The 25,264-nt window shown below is 37.5% G+C and overlaps 1 protein-coding gene across 1 annotated transcript; it reads left to right on the forward strand.

Moving 5' to 3' along the window:
* Positions 1-48: 48 nt before the first annotated feature.
* On the forward strand, positions 49-25,254 carry TUBG1 (tubulin gamma 1). The gene is made up of 11 exons (XM_058179560.1): positions 49-218; positions 648-760; positions 4,843-5,010; positions 6,408-6,476; positions 10,037-10,116; positions 15,925-16,051; positions 16,885-16,971; positions 17,804-17,953; positions 19,211-19,363; positions 19,685-19,846; positions 23,965-25,254. The coding sequence occupies exons 1-11, from the start codon at positions 170-172 to the stop codon at positions 24,160-24,162; spliced, it is 1,356 nt and encodes a 451-aa protein (XP_058035543.1). The 5' UTR covers positions 49-169; the 3' UTR covers positions 24,163-25,254.
* The last annotated feature ends 10 nt before the right edge of the window (positions 25,255-25,264 follow it).

The following is a 25,264-nucleotide window of genomic DNA, read 5'->3' on the forward strand; positions in this document are numbered from 1 at the left end:
GCTCCGGCACATGCGCGTTGGTAAAAGAAAGCTATCAGATAGGTAAAGAAGCGGCAGCGCGATTAGCAACGGCATTTTTTATTTTTTTTTAAGGAAAGCGGGAACGGCTCAGGGAAGGATCGGTGTTAATTCCAGAAGAAGAGGATTCGGATTTTAATCCACACACACTATGCCGCGGGAGATTATTACTCTGCAGCTGGGGCAGTGTGGCAACCAAAGTAAGGCCAAGAGAAAAGGCCTATGGGACCCGTGTGTATATGTGTGTATTGTTGTATGTGTGTATGTGTGTGTAGCAGTGGAATCAGAACTTGATTTGTGGGTAGAAGTGTTTGAAAAGAAGGGAGGTTGTCCCTTGAAGGAGAAGAAACTGCCGTCCAATATTTTTTTTAAAAAAAACCCAGAACATTAAATTCTGTTGTGCCCCATCTGTTAATCGCGGCAAAACGGTAATTAAGGTAATTCCAGATTTCTAAAGTATAGGAAATGGTATAAGAACCATGTCAAAGATAATGCTGTCATATCAGAATCCTGTGATGTGGAATTTTTAATAAAACCCATATCTCTCCATTGCCTCTTGAAACCATTTCTGACTGACTCGGGTAGGGTACAAGAAAAGTGCCTATTTTTATACTTTTATGTTTTTGCAGTTGGATTTGAATTTTGGAAACAGCTCTGCGCTGAACATGGTATTAGCCCTGAAGGAATTGTAGAGGAATTTGCCACTGAAGGCACTGATCGCAAGGATGTCTTTTTCTATCAGGTAAAATATTTTTCTTTCTTCCATTTCTATCATAGGGTCTGGGGGTTGTGTGCAAGGGTTTGAAAGAGCATTGATTGTTAAAATATAATCCACAACTGATCTCAATTTATTCATGTTTGCTTTACTTTTAGTAGTTTTAGGAAAGTTATCCAGTTGCGGGGTAAATAAACTTTTGGTTGAAAAAGACTTAAGATTTAAAAAGACAGGTTACAATTGATAAATTCATTTATGCACCAGAAACTTTGGAAACTATTGTTCCTGCAACAGGTAAAAAATGTTTACCTTTTATGTATATTTGAGGCTAATCACGCAAGCCACTGTACCTATATAAACTATAGTAGATGTAAACTATTCCTATTAAATAAAATAATGATTTTTTTTTTAAAAAAGCCTATTTTCAGGAGACACTCAAGTATCATACTGTTGTGGTGTTTCTTCCTGAAAATCTGTCAATTTGGGACAAGAATACCAAAATCAGCCATGATAAAGCATTGACATATCAATATCTGATCATAGATTGTGATGGCCTTATGAAGTTTTAGTCATTTAATATATATGCATATATACTTTAGCTCTGGTACCAAAAACAAGAACATCATTGTATTTTTTTGCTGTTCACATATAACTGTTTTTATTTCAGTACAGATAGTCTTCAACTTACAACCACAAATGAGCCCAAAATTTCTGTTAAGCAAGACATTAAGTAAGTTTTGCCCCATTCTATGATTTTTCTTGCCACAGTAGTTAAGCAAATCACTATAGTTGTTAAGTTAGTAATACAGTTGTTAAATGGATCTGGCTTCCCCATTGACTTTGCTTGTCAGAAGGTCACAAAGGTGTTCACATGTCCCCAGGACACTGCAACTGTCATAAATATGAGCCAGTTGCCAAGAATATGAATTTTGATCATATGACCATAGGAATGCTGCAACAATCATAAGTGTGAAAATGGACACAAATCACTTTTTCGATTCTCTTATAACTTTGAATAGTCACTAAATCAAATCAGGTAGTTGAGGCCTACCTGTATTCAATTTTAAAATAAACCACTGGTTTAGGAGATAGTTCCATTGAGAGAACTCTTAATTCTTAGACCACAGTATCCAATACCTGTATGGAGGGCTTTTGATAGGGGATGGGTTACACTTCAAAGGAATCGAGAACAATGTCTTTGGAAATCAGTTGGCCTGCCTTATCCATAGGGCTTTAAACTAAAACTGTACGAAGAGGGAAAATAATTTTTAGGAAGTAATTGCAAACACAAATTTTGGGCCAATCAAGAAATGAAGGTAAGAAAGAAGGTGGACGCTCACAAAACAGGAAATGTAGAAACCAGAGGGTCAGTTAAAAAGGACTTAGATGCCTATGCACTAACCCCCAAAGTATGCCTATACACTAACGCTCAAACAGGGTGAACCTGAAATCATCTACATGGAGACAGATATGGTATTGTTGCCATTGCTGAAAATTGGTGGCTTGAAACCAGTGACTCGAATAGATAGCTTGAGGGATTTACATTGTTCAAAAGAAACAGACCTAATAAAAGAGGAGGTGGAGTTAATTTATGAGAAATAACTACAGCATTATAGAAATGCAACAAAACAATGATGAAAACCTGCTCAAATGGATTTGGGTTAATATAAAAGAAAAAAAAGAATGACATTGCCAAAGGTGTATACTAGACCTACTCAACCAAATAGGAAATTGATGAACTGTTTTGCTCCAATTAAGGTATGTATGAAGCATACCACAATAGTAATGGGGGATTTGAACTACCCTGACATCAAATGGGAGACAAACTCTACTTCTAGTGGAAGGTTCCTAATAGGAAACTTTGTCTGTCAAATGATAGAGAAAGAACTAGAGGGTCAGGTATACTAGACTTAATTCTCATTAACAGAGATGAAATAATAGAAGGGGTTGAAATAAACTTTGGGGTAGAGTTATCATGCAGTACAATAGAATGAAAGAACAAGTAATAGACAAAGCCTAGCAGATGTTTTAGACTTTTAAAAGAACTTGTGAAGGACTCCATGGGTGGAAATTATTAAGGGAAAAACAATCCAAGAAGCTTGGGAAAAATGAGGTTATAAAAGCCCAGTCTAGCACATTTTATTTTTGAACATATTTCTTTCTGAAAGGAAAAATAAGAGTAGTTCTATATTTTTAGGAAGAAGAATATCAAGTGCAATGGATAAAACAGGAAGGAAGGTACAAGCACTAGATTTAAGTGTGGATCATAATAACTAGCAGATGAAGTGGATTAAAAGTGATATCAGCAATCTTTTTTTAATGATGGATACACCAATACATCAAATATACCAAAACACACCTAGCATTTTTAAAAACCTGAGATTTTGTTTATTTACTCAAAATCTTACATTATCTTAATGGGAGAAGGCTAAAATATCTTGTGAAATTTTGATTTTTGTTTTGAGGATTTTGTGGGCTTAATTGACTTTAGGAGTATTATGGACTTTTTATTATTAACCCCTGGATTTAATTGACTTGAGGAAGATTAGGAAATTACGAGTTATTATTTCCATAATTGTTTTCCTATTGATTGTAATATGATAACTGATCTGGGATGATATGTTCCCAGTGTTTTACTGACTTCTGAGAAGCTTTTATATGAGAAATGGATGGAACCCAGAAGCATATCTGATGGCTATTAGTAATGGAGAACTAGTTTTTTGGGGGGAGGAATCACTGATTTTTGTGGAGGCTGATAACTCCTGAGGAACATGACTTGGAAGCTTATATTTGTTTCATTCTATAAGCTGGTCTCTTTCTAAAGTTTGAGGACTTTGAGTTTAAATTCAGTTTTAGAGACCTTAATTAAAAGGTCTGAAGTGTTAGAGTTCTGGTCGTTTTTTTCAGATGAAAAAAGGTTACCAAGACTTTGTTCTCAGTTTTTATATTATTGTTATTCAGACGGATCAAGAGTACTTTGAGAAGAGAAGACTGGAAGGTGGTAAGATAACATGTCAGGGGGAAAACCAAATCTTATTTTCCACAGCTATAATACAGAATGATCATCTTAAACTAGAGCAAAACAGATTTCTGCTAAATATTTGGGAAACATCTTAAATACTTTGCAGGTAGAATCCAATTTCTAGTAAAATGGAGAACTCTTCTAAATACAGTAATATCTTTTTTCCCTGAATAATATTAAAATTAGAAGAAAAAGTAATGAATCCAATTTTGGCAGCATCCCAGCACTTCAGTTAGTAAAGATATGCAGATCCCAATTTTAGGTTTCCAGAAATCATTTTGTAAGAGATACCACAGATTACTTAATATTGTTTCTTTTGTATACATTCACTAGATGTTCAATCTCTGGTATACAGTAGAAAGCATATATAAAGACAAAGGTTGATTCTATTGTGTCTTAAATATTATATAGAAAAAAATGTATCACAATAGTACTTTACTAAGCTTAAAAATTTTACACAACCTAAAATATGCAATCTGGCTTCTTCACTGCCATGAAACAACCATTGCTTGTCCTTCACTACTACTATTACTACTACTACTTCTTCTCCTTCTCCTTCTCCTTCTCCTCCTCTCTCTCTCCACACACACATACACATTCAATGAAAAAACCTCAAAGCATTGTTTCTTCCCCCATTTTTAGCCACCCCTATGCAAATACATATAGGAAGAAAGGGGGGCAAAACTTTTCTTTTCCCACACCTTCTACATCTATCATCTTTAGACACTTGAACTTCTCGAACTTTTTGTACATGATAAAAGATGGGGAGAACCTGAATCCTGCAATTATTGAATTACCAGCCACTCCGGTATTAATATTGGTTTCATCACCATTATTGAATATATCAGGGACTAGCTGCCTTCAGTAGTTTAGATATGTGTTCAAAGTCAAAAAGGATGAAGATAGGAAGCATAGAATAAATAATAACTCTGCCCTCTAGTGGCCACTGTTTCTTCTGTGCAGATCAGTCTTGCCAATTGTTACCTATAACCAGTGCCCATGGCTGAAGAGTTATGGGAATTGAATTTCAACAAATTTGAAGGGTAATTCTGCAGGTTGCTTATGGTATTTTCTTCCCTATTTATAGGCAGATGATGAACATTATATCCCACGGGCTGTTCTTTTGGACTTGGAGCCACGAGTGATCCATTCCATTCTGAATTCTCCATATGCCAACCTTTACAACCCTGAGAACATATACCTATCTGAAGATGGTGGTGGAGCTGGAAACAATTGGGCTAGTGGCTTTTCACAGGTAAAGTAGCCAAGAAGTGGGGGAAAAACACCCTTTGATTCCTCTCTTGGACATAATTTTATAAACTTAGTAGCATCCCAAGAACTCTACTTTGTTTTGGAACCTGATAGCCTCCCACCCATTTGATTAGCCCTTTTCACTCCTTTATTTTATACCTGCCTCTGTATGCAAGGACCATTTTAAAACATTGTATTCATAAGAAGAATTTCCTGACTTTGATTTATGTCTCAGTGGCAGTCTGTTCCCAAACTGGGCTCCAGTTACAAGTGCTAAAATAAAGATGCTCATTAATCAGCTAAAGTCTGGTAAAGCTACATAAAATGATTTTATCACACCTGAAATACTATGAAACAATCTGGAATAGTGGACTCCCATTTTTGCGCCCCCCCCTTTATGTATATTGATCAGTCTGTACAAATTCTAGAGCTTTGGGGTCTAATTATTATTGTGCCTATTTACAAAAATGGCATCTGAGACTTGCCTACTAACTATCAGCCTATCAGCTTCTTAAGTATAATTAAGTCTATGCTAGATATTTATGCAATAAATTAGTCGATTGGATTGACTTAGAGCATGTACTGGCAGAGCAAGGGAGGTTCAGATCTGGACACACTGGACATGCCCTTATTCTTCAACACCTGGCTGAAAAATACACATCAAAACCAGTTTCATCATTATATACTACATTTATTGATTTCAGGTCTGCATTTACCTTATTTTTCGGAGTATGCTCCGGACTAGAAGACGCATCTACCTTTTTGGGTGAGGAAAACAAGAAAAAGAAATCTGGCTCTGCCTTCCAGCAATTTTGCCTTGTTGCAGCAAACAGCCTGATTTACTTTCATTTTTGTTTTCAGCATAGCTTGATTAACACAAGAAAAAAAAAATCTGCTTCCAGCAATTTACCTGCTTGCAGCAAGCAGCAGAGGCCCGCTCAGCAATAGGCAGTGGCAATCCCTGCAGTCGGAAACAGCTGAGAGTTGGGAGACCAATCCAAGGGACAAGCAACTTGTGCTAATTAGGCTGTACTGAAGCTGAAATAGCCTGTTTCTTCTTGCTGCCTGCTGCAAAGAGGTAAATTGCTGGGAGGCAGAGGCCAAAAGGTGGGGGCCAGTTGGTGGGTGGGGCTACATTCAGTGTGTAAGATGCACCCAAATTTTCACCCCCTTTTAGGGGGACAAATGGTGCGTCAGAAAGATACAGTAATCTAGTTCCCAGAGAAAAGACTCAATTTATAATATCTTACCTAATAAAATAATCTGAGAAATACTGTTTTATTTGCTGGTCTGTGATCTTAATAAAATTGATTGATTAATAAACTTAAATTTATAAAAAAAAGAACTCTGATTTACAATTGAATTTAGAATAAATATTTAGTCTTGTCTCATGATTTACAGGGAGAAAAGATCCATGAAGATATTTTTGACATTATAGACAGAGAAGCTGATGGCAGTGACAGTCTAGAGGTAAGGCAGACTTCTGGTGCTAACCCTTAGATTACTTACAGATTTCTGGACCTGGAGAATGCTAGTACTGGACTGCAATGACCATCTGTTTAGCTTCAGAATTAAGGGGGAAAGGGGAAATCCCTTGGCATGCAGGGGGAACAGTCCCCAAATCTAATGTTCCCTGCCAGCTTCCTCATTGACTTTCTGGGAAAGCTGGCAAAGAAGATTACAAATGCAGATCACATGGTTGCAGGGCACTTGGTTATAAATGCAAAGAGGTTGCCAATATCTGGAATGTGGTCATGTGACGGGTAGTTTCATGATGGCCAAAAATGCTCTATAGGTTGTAAAGTACCTGTAGCCAGGCTGTTGTGATCATGAATGATTGTTAAACAAGCAGTTGTAAGTTGAAGACTACCTGTATTATGGAGGCTGTCTTCTGATTTATTGCAAAATAAACCTGTAGAAAGTAGACAATCTGATAATCTAGTAATAATTTATTAGATTCTAATTATTAGAATCTAATAATAAATATATTTCATTCTTCAGGAAGATTGAAGCAGTGAGGATAAATGTTGATGCAGTATATTTAAACTATGTGACAGAATGATGACTCATTTTTAAAAAAACTTAAATACTTGTCTTCCCTTAATGATAGAGATTCTCTCTCTCTCTCTCTCTCTCTCTCTCTCTCTCTCTCCCCCACTCCCTCTCTCTCACACACAAAGACACATTCTCCTGTGGCATAGGTTAGGTGGTTCTAGCCGCAGTGACTATTCTAGGGTTACTAAATTTGTTACTAAAAATAAATAAATTCTCCTCCCCTTACATAATGTGTCTATAAATAATTATAAAACTTTTCATCCTTAATTAATGAGAAATATATATAAACAAATAGTTCAGATGAGAAGATTTCTATCTGATAATTGAATCTATCTAACATCTAATCATAATACATATAAAAAATGTAAAAAAACAACAACCCAGGCAATGGGTTAGCCCAGATATTACACTAAACTTCAAATCCTTCTGTTAACCATCTGTATTAACTAGTTATTTACTTGTATTTAACTAGTAGATTACAAGGTGTCGTTTATGATTTTTACTTTGGATGGTTTTCATTTTTATGTTCTGCTACTAAAATAGATTTTTGAATGTATTCTGTTTTCTGGTGGACTTACAGTACAAATTTATGTAATCTTTTACATGTCTGGCAGTGTCTGGTCTAGGACAATTACCCACTGGCACATGACTGTATCCATCTTACCACAGCTCTCCCCCCCCCAGCTGACCCATTACAGGCATTTATCATCAGCTGGCTCTCTGCCAGCACTTCTCCCCCACCAATGGTCTGCTGGTGTTCCTCCAACACACTCTCCTCCTGGGCGATTTGCCAAAGGATACTTGTCCTTGGCTAGTCCACAGCACAGGACAAATAACTGTATGTCCCCACTCTGCAGATTCATGGCAAGGCAGTGGGCTGCCAGGCGGAGATTCGTGGTGCTTCTTAAAGGGAGAGATTGAAGTCAGGAATTCGTTTTCAGTTTCAGGATCAGGCTTCCTGCATTCTGAAGAATATGTCAAAAAAGTTTGTATAAGAAAGACCCCAAGGAAGAGGCATGATATATGTGAAGGACCCCCTCTCGGAAAGAGAACTATTAACTGCGCCCTGAAAGCTTTTCCCACCAACCGCATTCTCTGTAATTGTAGTAAGCAAAAATAAAATGAAAACATTCAGAGAGAGAGAGAGAGAGAGAGAGAGAGAGAGAGAGAGAGAGAGAGAGAAAGAAAGAAAGAAAGAAAGAAAGAAAGAAAGAAAGAAAGGGGGAAACCTCAACACCACCATCCCCGCACAGATGGAATTGGATGAAATGACATTATGCATATGAAAATGTCCAGAAAGATGTTTGCAACAAATGTTGCAATCCCAAAAAAGCAATCCATTAGCCTCTTTAAAAGAAAGATGTTTTCTTGTAATAGAAGCATAAATCACTAATCCTGACAATTATTCTCCTAGTTGCTACGTTTTCCTTCATCTTTTTAGGACGATGTTTCTGGTTGATTTCAATAACTGGCATTTCCTCCTCTTTCGCCTTCTTCTTTCTCCCCCCCCCCATCACATTTTTCTCCTCCCCAAACAAGGTAATCTCTTTTTTAAAAAAATGAGAACTAGGAGTCCCATATAAGATTAAGCTCTAACTATGTTATAAAATTGTTTTTCTCTATAATAAAAGCTGTTTAAGGGATTTGCCACAGCTTTAAACAGAATTATAATTTACTTCTTTTCAAGTGTCCAGACCATAAGTTCTTCTCAATTCGCTCTTTCTCCTCATTGGAATTAATGAGATCGGAATTGATCAGGGCAGTGATTGCAATCCCTAAATAATTAGACTCTGAACACATCATTGCCCTGATGTGATCACTGGGGAGGAGAGCAAGGATACGCCTGATATTGAAATCCACCAGAATTTCAAAATCAGGCATGGATATCAATAATCTTTTTCTCCCGTGTGCCCCCCACAATCACATCAGGGCAGCAACGTGTTCATTTGGGATAAACAGTTTTTATTAAAGAGAGAAGCATTTAGTTTTATAACATAGTCATATGGGAATTCATCGTTCTATTATTCTGCTTCTTGCCAGGGAAACCACAAGTTTCTCTCTCCCCCCCCCCTCCCCACCCAATTGTTCTAGTTTCTACTTCAGGAATGTGAACTGAAAAGAGACTGCCTCCAATTGGAAGGCAGAGCAAGGATGCATGGTTACTTGTCCTGCACTGCTGATTGGATGGGGACAAGAATCCTTTGGCAAATTGCCTGAAAGGAGGGTGCACTGGCAGGAGAGAAGCGCTGCAGAGGACCAGCTGATGATACATGCCCGTGATGGGGGGGTGGGGCGGCAGAATGAAGTGGAGGCAGCCATATGCCCATGGTTAATTGTCCCAGTCCAGTGTTGAGGAGCATGGATATTATTTGGCTGCAAAAAAGAGAATAGCTAACTTTTAGGACATTAGTGCTCAAAAAGAAAGTTGCCTTACGTGCATTGTGGTTATATAGCTTTAATATCCATTTGTCTTTCCTCTTGATACATTCATGTGCACTGATACTTCTCCCATAAGAGAATAGTGTGTATCTACTAGCTGGATAACAGTGCTTCGCTACGAGTCTGTGTGATCGGACCTATCCCCCTTCTCTCCCTCAGGTTTGCCACACAGAGCCCTCTCCTGTCCTATCTCCTCTCCCTTAGGCTTGTCCCACAGAAGCCTCCCTTATCCTATCCCCTTCTCTCCCTCAACCTTGCCCACAAAAGCCTTCCCTAGCCTATCCCCTGCTGTGAAAGTAAAACTGAAACTCCTCTCCTCTGCTTGTGTTTTACATTTGGAACAGATTTCTTTTCAGGTGTGGAGGGGGAGTAGAATTCCTTAGCATCAGAGCGTGTTAATCCTAATATAGGAAATCCTAATGCTCTGATGGTCATTTCAAAAAATCATTTCTTAGTGAGTACCTAGAAACCAAGAGGAACATACATGGCAAATTTCAGGTTTGTTATATATAGATTTCCTATGTTGTTTCTTTCAGGGTTTTGTGCTGTGTCATTCCATTGCTGGTGGGACTGGCTCTGGCTTGGGCTCTTACCTTCTGGAGAGGTTAAATGACAGGTGAGTGATGGCCGCAAATGTGTTTGTGCTCATGTCTATACTTCCGTAGGAAAATTGTAAAGGAGTCAGGATACTTTGGGGAAATCTACTAACTGGCAGACTTGGAAGATACATAGCTGACTCAATAAGGTCTGCCCCACCCAATCACCAGCTTGGACAAGCCTTGTAGTTTGTACAGTTGTAACTTGAAATAAGAAAAAGATTAAAATAATCAGCTTTGATCCCTCAGGCAAGAAATGTTCTTCAGTGTTGGCTAAAGAAAATCACATTTATTTTTGTTGGATAACATAGTGTTTTAAAAATTGTAACTCTACAGAACTTTCAGAAATTGTGAGGAATGTTAAACAGGCACTTGATGAAAATTAAGTTAGGCTAATTAATAATATGCCAAATATCCTTTAAATGTAGCCAGTTTTCATTATGAGATGTTTTCAGAGGGGCAATATTTTTATTCTTCCCAGAGATCCATGGAATGTTTTAAATCTTATCCCTAATCACTGCTTGTAGTTACTATTTGTACTATTCTCTTCCTTGCATCCTCTAAGATGCTGTGGAGGCAGTCTAACGTTGGACTGAATTAAAAAAAAAAACATTTTTCTTGTTGGTTGTGAATAGCAACTCTGTTTTATTGAGAGACTGATAAATAGTTGGTAGGCATGTATAGATGGATAAATTACATTTTTATCAAAGAGGGAAGAACATGCAGAAGTTATAATTCTCAATGGAAAAATTATCCCATTAGTGTTTGTTTGTTTATTTATTTATTTATTATATTTGTATACCGCCCATCTCCCGAGGACTCAGGGCGGTTCACAGTCAAAAAACAACAGAAAACATATAATAGATAAAAAACAGCTAAAAGAATAGATAGTTAAATAGTGTTATTATGAGATATTCCTGAATGGATCATTTGTGATGTTTTCAGTTGTTCTTGTGATGTAAATTGCTAGTTAGTACCTATACAAAACTCTCAAAACTGTTCCATGTGATATTTTAGCAAAAAAAATTAGTTAATGTACTTTTTATCCAAAACTAACAATAAAGCAGAACATTTTAAAAGTAAAGCTTACTTTGCATTATATTTTTCAACTAAGTTCTTTATTAAGTATATTATCCATACTGTTGTAATGCTATCCAGCTATTACAGGCCTGCCAGGTACATACTAGACATAGAATCAACATTTCATTTGTACTTGACCAATTTAGGTTGGCATAATAGATAAGGCATCAGGCTAGAAAGTGGGAGACTGAGTTTTAGTCCTGTATTAGGCACAAAGACAGCTAGGTGATCTTGGGCAGGTCACTTTTTCTCAGTCTAAGGAAGGACTGCAATGACAAATCATTTCTGAAAAATGTTGCCAAGAAAACTGTAAGATTTGTCCTGGTAGTCTTCAAGAATTGGACATGATTGGATGGAAGGACCCCCCCCCCCCGTCTAATTAAATTTTATAAATAACTAACCAGCGAGATGCTATGGTGCAACTAATACAGTACTGCAGCTGACAGAATAATTGATATTACTATACTCATGGGAGCTTGCCAGACAAGTTTGGAAGAGCTCAGAATTAATTCTGATTTATACTACTCAATCTGAATTGTTTATAGTCAGACGGCTGGCAGAATTTCCTACCGATCACACTGAGATGATTGTTCTGAACTTGCTGAAAGCAAATATTTGTATTCATCATAGAACATGGTGATCTAGTGCAGGACAATTACCAGCATTTCATACACAGATTTAGAGATGTATCTGATGATTTTGCAAGTATAAATAGAGAGATCCACGGTCTAGAAGACATCATTGAAGAATTTATCCATAGATATTAGATTTTCAGTTATTTGCCAGAGATGTGGGTAGAATTGTTTGACTCTGATTGAGCCAAATTTAAGAATGACTTGCTGACAAGCTAAGATACGAACTGGTGAGAATTCTTCCTAAAGAATTTGGAAGAATTGAAGCACGGAAGAAATGACAATGGAAGAGGGTTTTACAGCTACCTTCTGCCATTGCCCCCCCCCCCTCAGAATTCAGCACTGAAAAAGCCTTGTAATAAGAACAGTGAAGAGATCATTGCCCAAGAAGAAAAACAGAGGAGATCTTGGTTCAGGTTTCTACTGTGGTACTCTAGAACTTGCACCATTAAAGTTCATGTGTCTGGATCAGCTGTGAAATGCTGTACTTATGGACCTGTCGGCTGTTTAACAAACAAAAGCCTGAATTACTCCAGAGAAGTAAGACTTCTCCCAAGAGTTTAGCAAGGGGCTGCTCATTAAGCAGCTGACAACAGGGAAGTATATTTTCTGTTTCTCTTACTTATTTAAAGTATTCTGGCTGGGAAGTACAACTCTTAGTCCTAATAATCTTGACAGCCAATTTCACAAATGAGAGTACAGGTCAAAATTTTGATTTAATTACACTGATACTGGAAAAAGAAAAGCTGGTAGAAATGATTGATAGGCAAATACCAAGCCTGTTTGTGTATTACAATGCATACACCTTTATAACTGATAATAAAGAATCACATACTGTAGATTTCTTACCACTCTATTGTTATTGCTTCTTTGTTTGTTCCTGTGGTGGAACTGATTAGCTGCAAATAACCCAGATGTACATAGGGAGAAAAGAACTGTTTCTTTTTTCTTTCCAAAGTACAAATAATACAATTTGCAGTCTTTATGTTTTTATGCTTCATACTTGCCTGGTCAGCTCACAAACTCCATTTCATTGCCAAAAAAATACTTGGATTTGTAGTTGTGTTTGAGGACAAAGAAACAACTGTATCGTCTTCTTACTGGACTTGTAACTGTGTCATCAATTTGAAGTCAGAAGCCCAAATTCTAGCTAAAAAGCAATATTTGTTTCTACTTTAAAAGAATTTCTGGGTGACAGTTTGAAGAAAGGTTTTGTTTTGAATCTCCAGTATCTGCATTCACGTTATTCATCCCTGAGGGAGACTGCTATGTTAGAATTGTGCATGACTATAGACTTTAAACTATAAGACCGTTAGGGTCACTACCCATTGTCTCTTATTTCAGATTTTCTAGATTATGCTCAGGTAGCATGCATTTTCACAAAGTTAAAGTCATCTATCAATTGATCAAAATGAAAGAAAGATATGAATAATTAATTGCATTTGATGCAAGATATGGCAGGTTTTAATAAACATCTTGGGCATGGTGAATTGCAGGATAGTTTTTTCCAGATTCATGAGTAATTTGGACAAGTATAAATGAATGACATACTGATCTTTTCGAGAGCTTAAATACATGCTGGAAACACAAACCTTTAACTAAATTGTGAAATAATTACATTTGATCTACCCCAACAGTCTCTTTAGCTTACTAGGTCTTTATAGAAGGAATTCAAATGGCCCTGCAAAAGTGCAGTTGATAATTTCATGTAAAAAAACTAAAAATGTAACAGATGCATAGCATTTTCCAAGCACTGTTAATTTTTAATAGAAGATCTATCTTTAATTTTGCAACTAGATAATACTGCTATTTGAATTTTAAAGAAAAGATGAACGTTTATATGAGCAAGCAATATTTCAGAAGCCAAGCATCCTTTTTACAACTGCTATTCAAGCATCCAAAGTCCTCTTGCCAATTCGTGGTCTAAACAGATGCATCAAGTATTGCATTTCACACTATTGTCTTCCAAGCAGAGAATGGGGGAAAGAGAAGGGGATGAATCTTCTGCCATTTGCAGTTTATTCCAGGTTGCTTTTACCAGCTGAATGAAACTGACTTTTTTGGTCACAGTTGCTTGCAATGAAGACAGCATTTTAGCAATGGAGGCCCTTCCTAGAAGGTATAGTCTATTCAGAACAAACACAGATTAATTTAGAGATTCTATGAAACACAGTTTCACACCTTGACAAATCAGGTGGACACACATTTTTGTTCCTGTTTCAATTTTATATCACCTGTTTTTTTCAGTTCACCAACAATACCTTATCATATAAACCTGTATACAAACTTCCCTACTCCTCTATCCTTACCATAATACTGCAGCTGAATAACTTTGTCTCTCCCCAGGAGTTAGACTTTCCTAAAAGATTAGGCACAGGGAGTCAGATGATAGTAAATTGGATCACAGTGCAGCAAATAGGCTATCACTTGTGCTGGCAGAGGAGGCATGCTGCAGGTCTCTTCAGCCCAATTATTCCAGCTGGTGGGGTTCAGGAGGATGGCCTTCTCTGCTTCTGCCCTCTGGAACATCTTGCCCCCAAATGTGAGCTTGGCCCCAACCCTCCTTTGTTTTTATAAGAGTCTAAAGATGTGATTGTGCCAGTCGGCTTGGAGCCTCAGTGCGGGAAGGATACAAATGAAGATGGCTGAGTTCCACCCCTCCCACCCCCAGCCCTCCCCCTCCCCCTTGTACCTTTGGTTTTAATGTTTGATTTTGACTTATGTTTTAACTTAGATAAAGTTAAAACATGCCCATAGTTACCCTATGGTAAGATGGGCGGCCAAGGTATTTTATGAATGCATGCAAGCATAGGCCAGAGCTCAGATGGATGAACTCTAGGGTGACTCATAGTCTCCATTCACTGTTTTGGTAACTTTTATAACTTTTATAAAATGGTTTCAATCCTTTTATCAGTGTTATACATTTTTGAGGGCATTCTGGTGCTATCTTAGGGGACAGATATGTTTGTGGCTTTGCTCAGTTTTTCATCTGTGCTTCATTGTCAATTTGCTATGGTTGTCATTTCATTGAGGTTCCCAGCATTTCTTAGCATTTTATGATGTACTGTGACATCTTATTGGCTATGCCAGCTAAGCTATCACTGCTGATTGACTGCTTTGTGCCAGCTTATTGCAGGCTGGACAGCAATCTTTTCATCAAGAGGGCTGGCTTTGGACTGTTTTTTCAGAAGAAGGCTGCTGCTATTGTTGAGGATTGGACTAGTGTTGGATGCTATTGAATGCTTAGGATGAGCTTTTAAGGGAACTTTCTGCTGCTTGATAACTTGTCCCTGTTTGGTTTTTTTCTTCATTACTGATGTTTTGTGGGATCCTGGATCTTTTTGGGGCGGGGGGCAACAATAGAGTGGCAGGCAACTATGGACGCTCATTCGTTGGGTAGGAATGAAATAATAGCATGACTTAACTTTTCTCCTTTTAAAAAAAAATGCCTTAGTTTTAAGTGTGAATGAATGGTTGCCTCCTAGCTAAGTGCTAGGGGAGGAACTGGTGGGCGTTGCAGGGGAACCATCTTGCAGTGGGTAAACAATTGGGGAGGGAGCCTTCGGCTTTTATGTGTTGCTGCTACTGAATGTCAGGTCAGCCTGCAATAAGGCCTCCCTTATTCATAATTTAATCAATGGTGAGAGGGCCATCCTGGCATGCATTTACAAGACCTAGCTGGGCTCAGAAGGGGGAGGAGGTTTCTGGATCTGAGAGGCTGTTCATTAAGTTGGGCTTCAGTAAGGCTAAGCTTGGTTTATTAGGTTACTACAGTTGCACATTTCAGTACTGAATGCTCTTTTCTGGTTAAATGGAAATGGAACATTGGTAGTTTCTTGAAGGTTAGTCCTCTTATATTAATTAAAAATTTGGAATTGGCTTCTAGAGGCAATACCAGCTGTCCTGCCAAAGAACAAGTTTCTTACAATACTCATACATCAACATCTGATTTTCTGCATCTGTTTGCATCTTCCAAAGTGGTAACCAGGTAACAAGGGCACCCCCTTTTTTATATATATAATACCATGATAGAGTAAGTGTCTGAGTACAGCAAAGAATTGTGTTACATGTATTATCTTCTATTGTAATACTGACTAGGTAACCATTTTTTTACAGGTATCCCAAGAAGTTGGTGCAGACGTATTCTGTATTCCCTAACCAGGATGAGATGAGTGATGTAGTGGTGCAGCCATATAACTCTCTCTTGACACTCAAACGGCTGACAGAGAATGCTGACTGTGTGGTAAGAAATATTAATAGGGAAATACCAGTACTTCCCTCTGAAGAAGGAAATTCCCTTCATTTAGTCATAGCACTTGAAGCACATTATCATATACCTAAACATAGGTACATTATAGTAGGATAATTTTATTGCTAAACAAGTATTGTTTACGTAGGCTTTCTTTGTTTTTGTGGCTAACGTTGGCATAACAGGTGCTTACCATCCAAGATCTCATTGTTAGTTCCTGTTCTATTTCCTATTGATTCTGTTTGGTAAAATAATTTTTTCTGTGAATAAAGTTTGACTGCTGGTGGAATGTCCATATAGTTTTCTTGGCAACAAGATATGGAAATGGTTTGAAATCACATTCTGACTAAGTATTTAATTAGATTATTATTTAAGCATACAGAAACAATGTAGCTACAAAAGAAATTGCATAAATTGATGCTTTTCATGCAATTTAATTTTTCCTTTGATCAATGATACTATGAGAATTTTCTTTATCTGAAAAATCAACAGCAAAGCTGAAAAATCAACAGCAAAGCTGAAAAATTCTTAATTAATTAATTTGATAGCTGTATTTAGGTTTTCCCTTTTATGTTATTTTTTTTCTGAAGAAGTGTTATTCTGCATAGAGAAACTTAACACAGATATTTAAATCTTTGCTCCTCTTTAAAATAATATTTATATCCATTTTCTCTTTCTTCCTTTTATCTATAATTTAATTTTCTTTTAAATGTTACTTATTCATTTTATTTGTTCAGTAAACCTCACAATTCTACTTAGCAGGAAAAATGTGCCCTCTCTCATCTTTTTGATCTAATAATGCTTAAACCAATTTTCTTTTTTAACAGGTGGTTCTAGATAATACAGCTCTGAATCGTATTGCTACTGACAGATTGCACATCCCAAATCCTACCTTTTCCCAAATCAACCAGTTGGTAAGCACCTAGGGAGGCTTCCTCAGGCTTCTTGAAAAAAAAAAAAAAGATTAGGATCTCAGTCATGCACAAGACTGTTTCCATAAGGTAGTCAGAACTTAGTAGAGATAGGACGACGACAGGAAGAAATTCTGAAGTTTTCAGAATTTCAAGGCATCAGTGCCTTGGTTTTCTATATTTTAAAACTGAAATATTAATACCACCAGAAGATTACATACATTTAAAACAAGGTGAGCTTTGAAATGTAGAATAGGTGACTTATTCATTTTCTGTGTTATTTATTTTATTTATTTATTTGATTTTTATACCGCCCTTCTCCCGAAGGACTCAGGGCGGTGTACAGGCAAGATGTTCTTGTCATAAAATTATGAGTAGCTCACTTTTGGTCAACTATAAGCTATTCTAAAATACCAGCTCTTGGTTTTCCCAATTTCTTTTTATATTTCAGTTTTGAGGATAATTTTTAGGCCATTTATAGATAACCCTGTTCATGACCGTTTCCAGGTTGTTTTAGTATCGTTGTCCATACAACAAGCCTCTGTATCTAAGAAATACTATATGTGATCAGATAATGAACTGGTTCTCCTATGTACAATCCCAGCTTATTAGCCATAGTAATTTGTAAGAAGAGCTAGCAAATACTATTATAGTAGTTGTATCTGTTTCCCATTTTGAAAATTCTCATCATTTGAAATATAGGAAGTACAACTCCTGAACATACTTCTGAACAACTCTGGAGATTATAGGCTAATTTTTTCAGGATGTTAGAAACTATAGTTGCCTCCTTGATTTCTTGGGAGGTAATCCTGAAACTTCTGTCTTTTCTTTGTAGGTCTCTACCATAATGTCTGCCAGTACCACCACGTTGCGTTATCCTGGTTATATGAACAATGATTTGATTGGGCTGATTGCCTCCCTTATTCCCACACCTAGGTTGCACTTCCTTATCACAGGATATACCCCTCTCACCACTGATCAGGCTGTAAGTGATTTGACTTTAAATCAAGATATGGGAATTTTCATACTCCATTACAGATTTTCACATTGTATTTTCTGTGATATGTTCAGATGATATGTGATTGGATAGAAATGATGTCAGGACAATCGCCATGTTAAAAGGATGGCTAGAGATTACATTCACCTGTCAGACTAACCATGCTTTGCTTAATAGTGGTTATTGAATGAAACACAATAGTTGCCATGAATTAGGGATTATAAATCCATATACATCCCAACAGCACTGTATTTATATCCTTGCAATCTAAACAAACAGGGCTAATACACTAGGGAGTACTTTTTTCTGTTCTTTTGATGTTTTGATGGGCACACATTTAAGATGGGTGCCTTAAATATTGTACAATCTTGTAAATATTGACGTATCTAAAGCTTCCTGAATGTCCTTCAAATCAAATGTTACCTACTCAGTAATGTCCCAGTGTGATTATTTTTCTCCATTGCAAGTTTCAGGGTGGGCACAGAGAAAAATAACTCAATTTGAAAAATACAGTGATTGGTTTTACACAGTAAGTTAAGGTTTTCAAGCAAGGCTATAGTACTTTGATATTGTTTGAATTGGCCATTCTGCCCTACATGCAGTTGTGATGAAATTATTAAAGATATAGTACTAGCAATAAAAGCATGAGCTCTCCTGCAGACATGTTCCCAGAATGCTAAATAGCTGTCTTCATTTTTCATTCTTTTCAACAAGCAACGGGACAAGATGCCGAGGGGCAGAATGCAAAGACTAATGATTCAAAGGGTATCAGTTGCATGGTGTTTTGGGGTGGGGGTTGTACAAAATTTTTGCTGTGCATTTTTTCTCTTCTCACCATCTTCCTTTTGGAGATGGGGTGCTCTTACATTATTTGTCTGCTTCTCTAAATGTGAGTATACTGTATACCCTGTGAAAATAGCTATATTTCTCTTTTCTTTCTGTTGCTTATTATTTAAGGAAACAAATAGTCCGTTAGAAGGAATTCTAATTTTCCAGATTCAGGAAAAGTCATCTTGTATAAGTTGTGTATGATTCTGTCATTTGGTCTAAGTTTTGGATTGGAACAAATGTTATTAGCTTTAATGCATGAAACCAGGCTATGGGCCTCTGCATAATTTGCCTTTAAATGAAGAATCCTCCGAAGCTCTATTTGTAATCTTTTGTGTGTGTGTGTGTGTGTGTGTGCAAGACACTCTTCAGTTCTTCAATATTCAGATAATACTTCTGTCTTTATTTTGCCCATAGGTGGCCAGTGTAAGGAAAACTACTGTTCTTGATGTCATGCGTCGGTTATTGCAGCCTAAAAATGTGATGGTATCCATGGGGCGTGATAGGCAGACAAACCATTGCTACATTGCCATCCTTAACATCATCCAAGGGGAAGTGGACCCAACCCAGGTCAATAGCTTGAGAAACATTGGGCAATTGTTTAAGTCGTATTATTAAGGCTTATCGCTTATGATAATAGCAATGATCAAATAATTATATTTTTTATGTTAAAGCTATATAATGTACAAGTGTTTATTTGTGGCAGGGATAGCCTGTAACTTTCTGTGTTGATGAATTAGAAATCCTATGAATTATTGTTGGTCACACTCTCAAATTAATGGTACATTGAGTAAACATTTTTTCAAGAAGCTTTTCTACTATTGTTATTCCTCACTACAGTTGAATAATTATATACATACTCATACTTACAAACCATTTACTCCTAATCAGGTCCATAAAAGCTTACAGCGGATCCGAGAGAGGAAACTAGCCAACTTCATTCCTTGGGGTCCTGCCAGCATCCAAGTGGCACTTTCAAGGAAATCTCCATACTTACCATCAGCCCATAGGGTCAGTGGTCTCATGATGGCTAATCATACCAACATTTCCTCGGTAAGTTTGATTGGGACCATTCATGTTGTAATTATTTATTTAGGATCTTAATGTTCTTCTATCTGAGATAATAGCATGGAGATGTGCAGCAGTTCAGATTTTATATCCCAAAGGTGCTTTGGAATCACAGGACTGGAAATATAGGATACCCTTGTAAAACAACCATGCCATTTTCCAAGATCTGCATTTGTTGAAAGATATAATTGTAAAACTTTGCAGACAGACAGAATTCTCATTCTACCATACAAATCAAAGCAGTTCTTGGAGTTTGACTTGAAGGTTCTGCACAGCTCTTCCTTAATTCCATCAATCTACCATTCCAGCCATTTCCCATTTATATGCCACTGCTGGAGACGCAGTTGTTTACAGTGGCCCAATAGAGGACAGGACTGAAACAAAACAATTAAACAACTGACAATAGCCATACCATTGCCTCCACTTTTTTGACATCTCCTATTTCCCAAGAAACTACATAACATTGGTTCTGTATTCTTTTTAAAATTAAATTCGAATTTAGGAGATGATGTCTCACATTCTTTCATTAATGGCTTTGAGCTAATATATCCATTTTCTAAGTATAGAGTTTATGATTCAGAAATAGTTTACATTGATTCCTTGAGGAGGAAGAAATACAGGTTCAATAAACGTGACAGTACTTGAAAGAATATTTTATGTCAAATTTCTGGTGAAATTTGGAGGAAATACAGCACACTTTTATTTTTTGTATGGATTGAGAGGGGCTATTTGGTAATGTAGCATGTGGTTTCTGATGACTGAATTTACTCAGTCTTTTTTTTTTTCCTTCTCTGGATTCCCTCGCTGTAAATAAGCCTATTTGATGCACAGGAATTGTTCTTTAACACCAAGAGAATAAAGCTGCCGTATTTTTCAGGCTTTCAGACGCACTCTCCACCTCAAAAAAAAAGTGGGCAGAAATGTCTGTGCGTTTAGAGCAAATGTTGCCAAAGCCCGGCTCACCCACCAGCCCCCACCTGCCGGCCTCTGCCTCCCACAATTTGCCTCCTTGCAACAAACAGCAAACAGCTTGGTCAGCTGCAGCACAGTCTGATTTAGCACAAGCAGCTGATTGGCGGTTGGATCTGCCTCCCGAGAATACCTCCAACCAGTTGTTCCAGGCTGCGGGAATCACTGCCACATATTGGTGCCATTGGTGCCCACCGCTGCCACCGCCTATCACCTCTGCACACCCCATTTTTAGCCTCCATGCGACCCATTTTCGGCCAGTTCCAGGCAGCGGGGATCGCCACCACCACCTATCGCTGGCCAAAAATGGGACATGCAAAGACTGAAAACGGGGTGTGTGGAGGCAAAAAATGGGGTGCAGAGGCCAAAAATGGGGCGTACGGAGGTGGTGATTGGTGATGGGTATGATTGGAGTTGTTTGTTGCAATGAGGCAAATTGCTGGAAGGCAGAAGAAGTTTTTTTTTTCTTGTTCTCCTCCCCAAACCCTAGGTGCGTCTTATAGTCTGGAGCATCTTTTGGTCCAAAAAATACAGTAAATACCAACCATCAGGGACTTGATCCTGGATTGTTTGCTGATCTGATATTTCTGCAGAAATGTGACTGAGCAAATAGGGCTAATCAAATTTCGGAATACAGCAGTGGCTTTTGGTAGGAAAATGCCTTGTCCTTTGTAAGCAGATCTCCTTTCCAAATGCTTTGTTCATTGATCCATCCAGACTGAATATGTTGTCCTGCTCATTTGCATGCACACTTCGCAGTGGTTTAGGTTTATTAATATTCCTCAGCAATTCCCTTCACCAAAACCCCAGAACTGTCCCAATTATGTCCAGCCAAAAGCAGACAATGCTAGTCCACAGAGCAATGTCCAATGAATCCACTTGAAACTTTACCAAAGAAGATAAATCCTCCAGGCTAAATTAAATCCACAGTATAAGAGGATTCACAAGGCAAGAAAAGGATTCACAAGGCACGATCCAAAGTCAAGACAGGAATCGCAATGACCAGGAAACACACAGCTAGGAAATGAACGTATTGTTCCCAGTATCATCTCCATCTGTCTGTGCTGAATAGCCAGCCTCTGGTAAAGGCCATCAAGAGGGACAATGTTGCCTCCTCATATGTAATCAGGCTGACATTTGCTGTTACTGCCTTTTCTCTGCCCTACATATTCTTGGATTAGGTGCAGAAAGCAGTTCCTCCTCATCCCTAACCAGCTGCAGCTGCATGCTTTCCCCACCTGAAGCCTAAAGGCTGTCCTGCTGCAGTTGTGCTTCAGCCAAATCACTCTCAGGTGGCTGCTCACAGCTATTGACCAACTCCTGTTCTGACGTGCTTTGGACTGGTTCATGCTCCTTCAAACTGACATCTGGGGATGTGGGGGCAGGGAGAGGGGAGTCATTACAATAGGTGAATCTGGTACCAGGATTATGTTTATATTTAACTTTCCCTGCCTGGGAGATGGATCTCAGCATCTTGTTTGAAATAGTTACAGTGCACTGTTTGGGGGAACATGCTGAGACAATCTTAACCTGCTGCAGTGACAATAACTATGTCTCAGATATATTTTGTGGGGCATATATCTAATCTATAGGGCAAAAATCTGGTGATAATTTTGAGAAAAAGTTACTATAGAGCAGAAACTTAAAATTATTATATAGTTAGGATCAGATTATCAGCAATGTTTTTTCTACATAGGGGAGAACAATTGTTAGGATGATACTGTTCTGGAGAGTGAAGATTTCTAATTGCCATTTTTATGCTTTAATTGGTAATCTTATTTGTATTTTGGCTCAATTCTGGAATAGAGAAGCACACATTATTCTCAATCTTCTGAATTGAAGAAGTAATTTGCATGTGGGGAACTGAGAATATTAATATGGTTAGAGAATCTATCATAATTCCTTCTTTTGAGTTTAAAGAGCATTGTATCTTGATGGTTGCATCATTTCCTTGGAAAACAGTCAGAGAAAACAGCTTCTGTAGCTTGAGACTTTTCAACTGCATTATATTACAGGTTCCATCTATGCATTTAAGCCTCCTGAGACTGCTGGATGATTTTATTTTAAGCCTTGAAGTGTCATAAACATGGATAATACAGTGGGCTGTACTTCCAATTTTCAGTTATCCAATTATCACTGTTCTACATCATAGGGAGGGGTAAACAAATGAAATACCATCTTGATAAATTGAAGAAACTGATAGTCAGAATTTATAGCGGTTTGGGAGAGGTTGTATAACTCATTCTTGATGTATTATATTTCTTTTTTTGAGATTCTTGCAGCAATTTTAACTTTCAATTTGCCAGTTGAAAGTCACTTTCCAAAAACATAAACCTGACCATACTTATCCATATCACAAACTACATTATTCCAAAGCTTTGGTGGGACTGCGTTAATGCATTTGGAAACTGATTAGTCAAAAAGTGTTTTGTTTTTACCATCTGAGCTCAAGGTTAACATCAGACCAACAATCAAGTAAACAATACCCCAATCAAGAAACTGCCAAACAAGCAAACAACCCAAAGAACCTGTAAGACCACTCCCCACCAATAGTGATAGGCAAGCCACTAGAATATAAACTGATTGCATTCCTTACCAGCATTGATGATACCTAATTTAGGTAGTGCCATGTCTGCAAGAAAACAAGCTCAGAGAGCACCAGGTAGCTGAATTTTTCTTTCAGTATGTTATTTTTAAAGGTTTTTTTTATTTCCTGATTAGTGTTTTACTGCCTAATGTATTAGCCCTGCAAACACCACTCCAGCATTTATAACAAAATACACTAAAATAAAAATAAATCCTAATTTCTCAAAATAAAACTCCAGTTGATCTCCCACCGTATGTCTGGGTCTGGGTCCCTCAACCTGCAGAGGTTAGTAATCTCTGCTGGATGGCACCATTTTACTAACTCCACCCTCCTTTCCCTTTTAAGCAAAATAACAGCAACCAAAGTAAGAAATCCTCTTGCTCTTACTGTATAATACTTAGAACTGAAAAGAGCAATCCAATACTTGATTTTGTTGTTCGAGTGAAGGATGCTTGGCATTGTTAGAGGCTTCTATGATTAATCGACTCGACTCTCTCTGTAAAATCCTTCCCTATGCCTTTTTTGACCAGTTGTTCTTTTCATCTAGCTCTTTGAGCGTACCTGCCATCAATATGATAAACTACGCAAGCGTGAAGCCTTCCTAGAACAGTTCCGAAAAGAAGACATGTTCAAAGAGAATTTTGATGAACTTGATGACTCCCGAAAGTTTGTCCAGGAGCTGATTGATGAATATCATGCTGCCACTCGGCCTGACTATATCTCTTGGGGCACTCAGGAACAATAAATTAATTTGTAATGTGGTTTTACCTGTCTGTATTCTTGTAACAATAAATTCGCTTAAATCTCAGTATTTCCTTTCTGTTACTTATACCTGGAAGTAGTTGCAGATCTCTTTCCAAGAGAAGAGATTTCTTCTATACTGTTGGGTTTACAACTATTCATTTAACTTTGACCATTCAAAGTTATAACCTCATTGAAAAACTGACTTTTTTTCATCTTAGGATGTTGCAGCATCCCTATGGTCACATGGGATATCTGAGAAAACTCAGGTACTTGGCAATTGGCATGTATTTATGAGAGTTGCAGTAGCTTGTGGTCATGTGATCACCTTTTGTGACCTTTTGACAAGTGAAGTCAATGAGGAAGCCAGATTCACTTAACAACCATGTTATTAATATAAGGACTGCAATGATTCACTTAACAACTGTGGCAAAAAGTCATAAAATGGGGCAAAGTTCCATTAAAAACTGCTTTGCTTAGCAATGAAAATTTTGGACTCAGTTCTGATTATAAGTGAAGGGATACTTGGTGAGCTATCATTAAGCCCAACTTCCTCCTTTCTAAAGGAATCTGGCTAGATTAACATCAAGCAATATACCAATTTATTTTGTTTATTTTTAATGTTCTTAAAATGCTTTTTGTATCTTGAGCTATGTTCATTTGCACTTGTGCTTATTTAAACATGTTTCTGCTGAGGAAGCCTCAGAGTGGATAATGAAGAGAAACATCTACAGGCATTTTAAAATAATCCAAACCTGTATTTCTTGCATACATTTCTGGCAATTTTGAATTGCTCAGCATTTAATCTGCAGATCCATTAACATATAATGGATGAAGAAAGATTAAAACAGGAAGAGTAAGCTAGACAGTGGAGGCCTGGATATCTGTGTAGTGATCTATGCTAGTAATGAAGAAACATAGTAATTGATAGTGAACCTACTTCGCCAAATACTGCTGCATTTTGTCACTGATAGAGGGACTTCTTTATATTTTAATTTTTCAATATATTCCTCAATGATGTTTATATATTACAGATGTTGTAAGTCATACGTGTAGAAAATTATAATTGTCATAATAAAGATTTCATATCATTTGAGCCAGCTCAC

Source organism: Ahaetulla prasina, chromosome 4, assembly GCF_028640845.1.
Source record: "Ahaetulla prasina isolate Xishuangbanna chromosome 4, ASM2864084v1, whole genome shotgun sequence".
In the NCBI taxonomy this organism is placed as follows: domain Eukaryota; kingdom Metazoa; phylum Chordata; class Lepidosauria; order Squamata; family Colubridae; genus Ahaetulla; species Ahaetulla prasina.

Bases quoted from the DNA above. Each gene is read 5' to 3' on its own strand.
- TUBG1 (XM_058179560.1), top strand. From the start codon at position 170: ATGCCGCGGGAGATTATTACTCTGCAGCTGGGGCAGTGTGGCAACCAA. The intron at 19,364-19,684 runs GTCAATAGCTTG...ACTCCTAATCAG, and splicing joins GGGAAGTGGACCCAACCCAG to GTCCATAAAAGCTTACAGCG. The intron at 19,847-23,964 runs GTAAGTTTGATT...CTTTTCATCTAG, and splicing joins ATCATACCAACATTTCCTCG to CTCTTTGAGCGTACCTGCCA.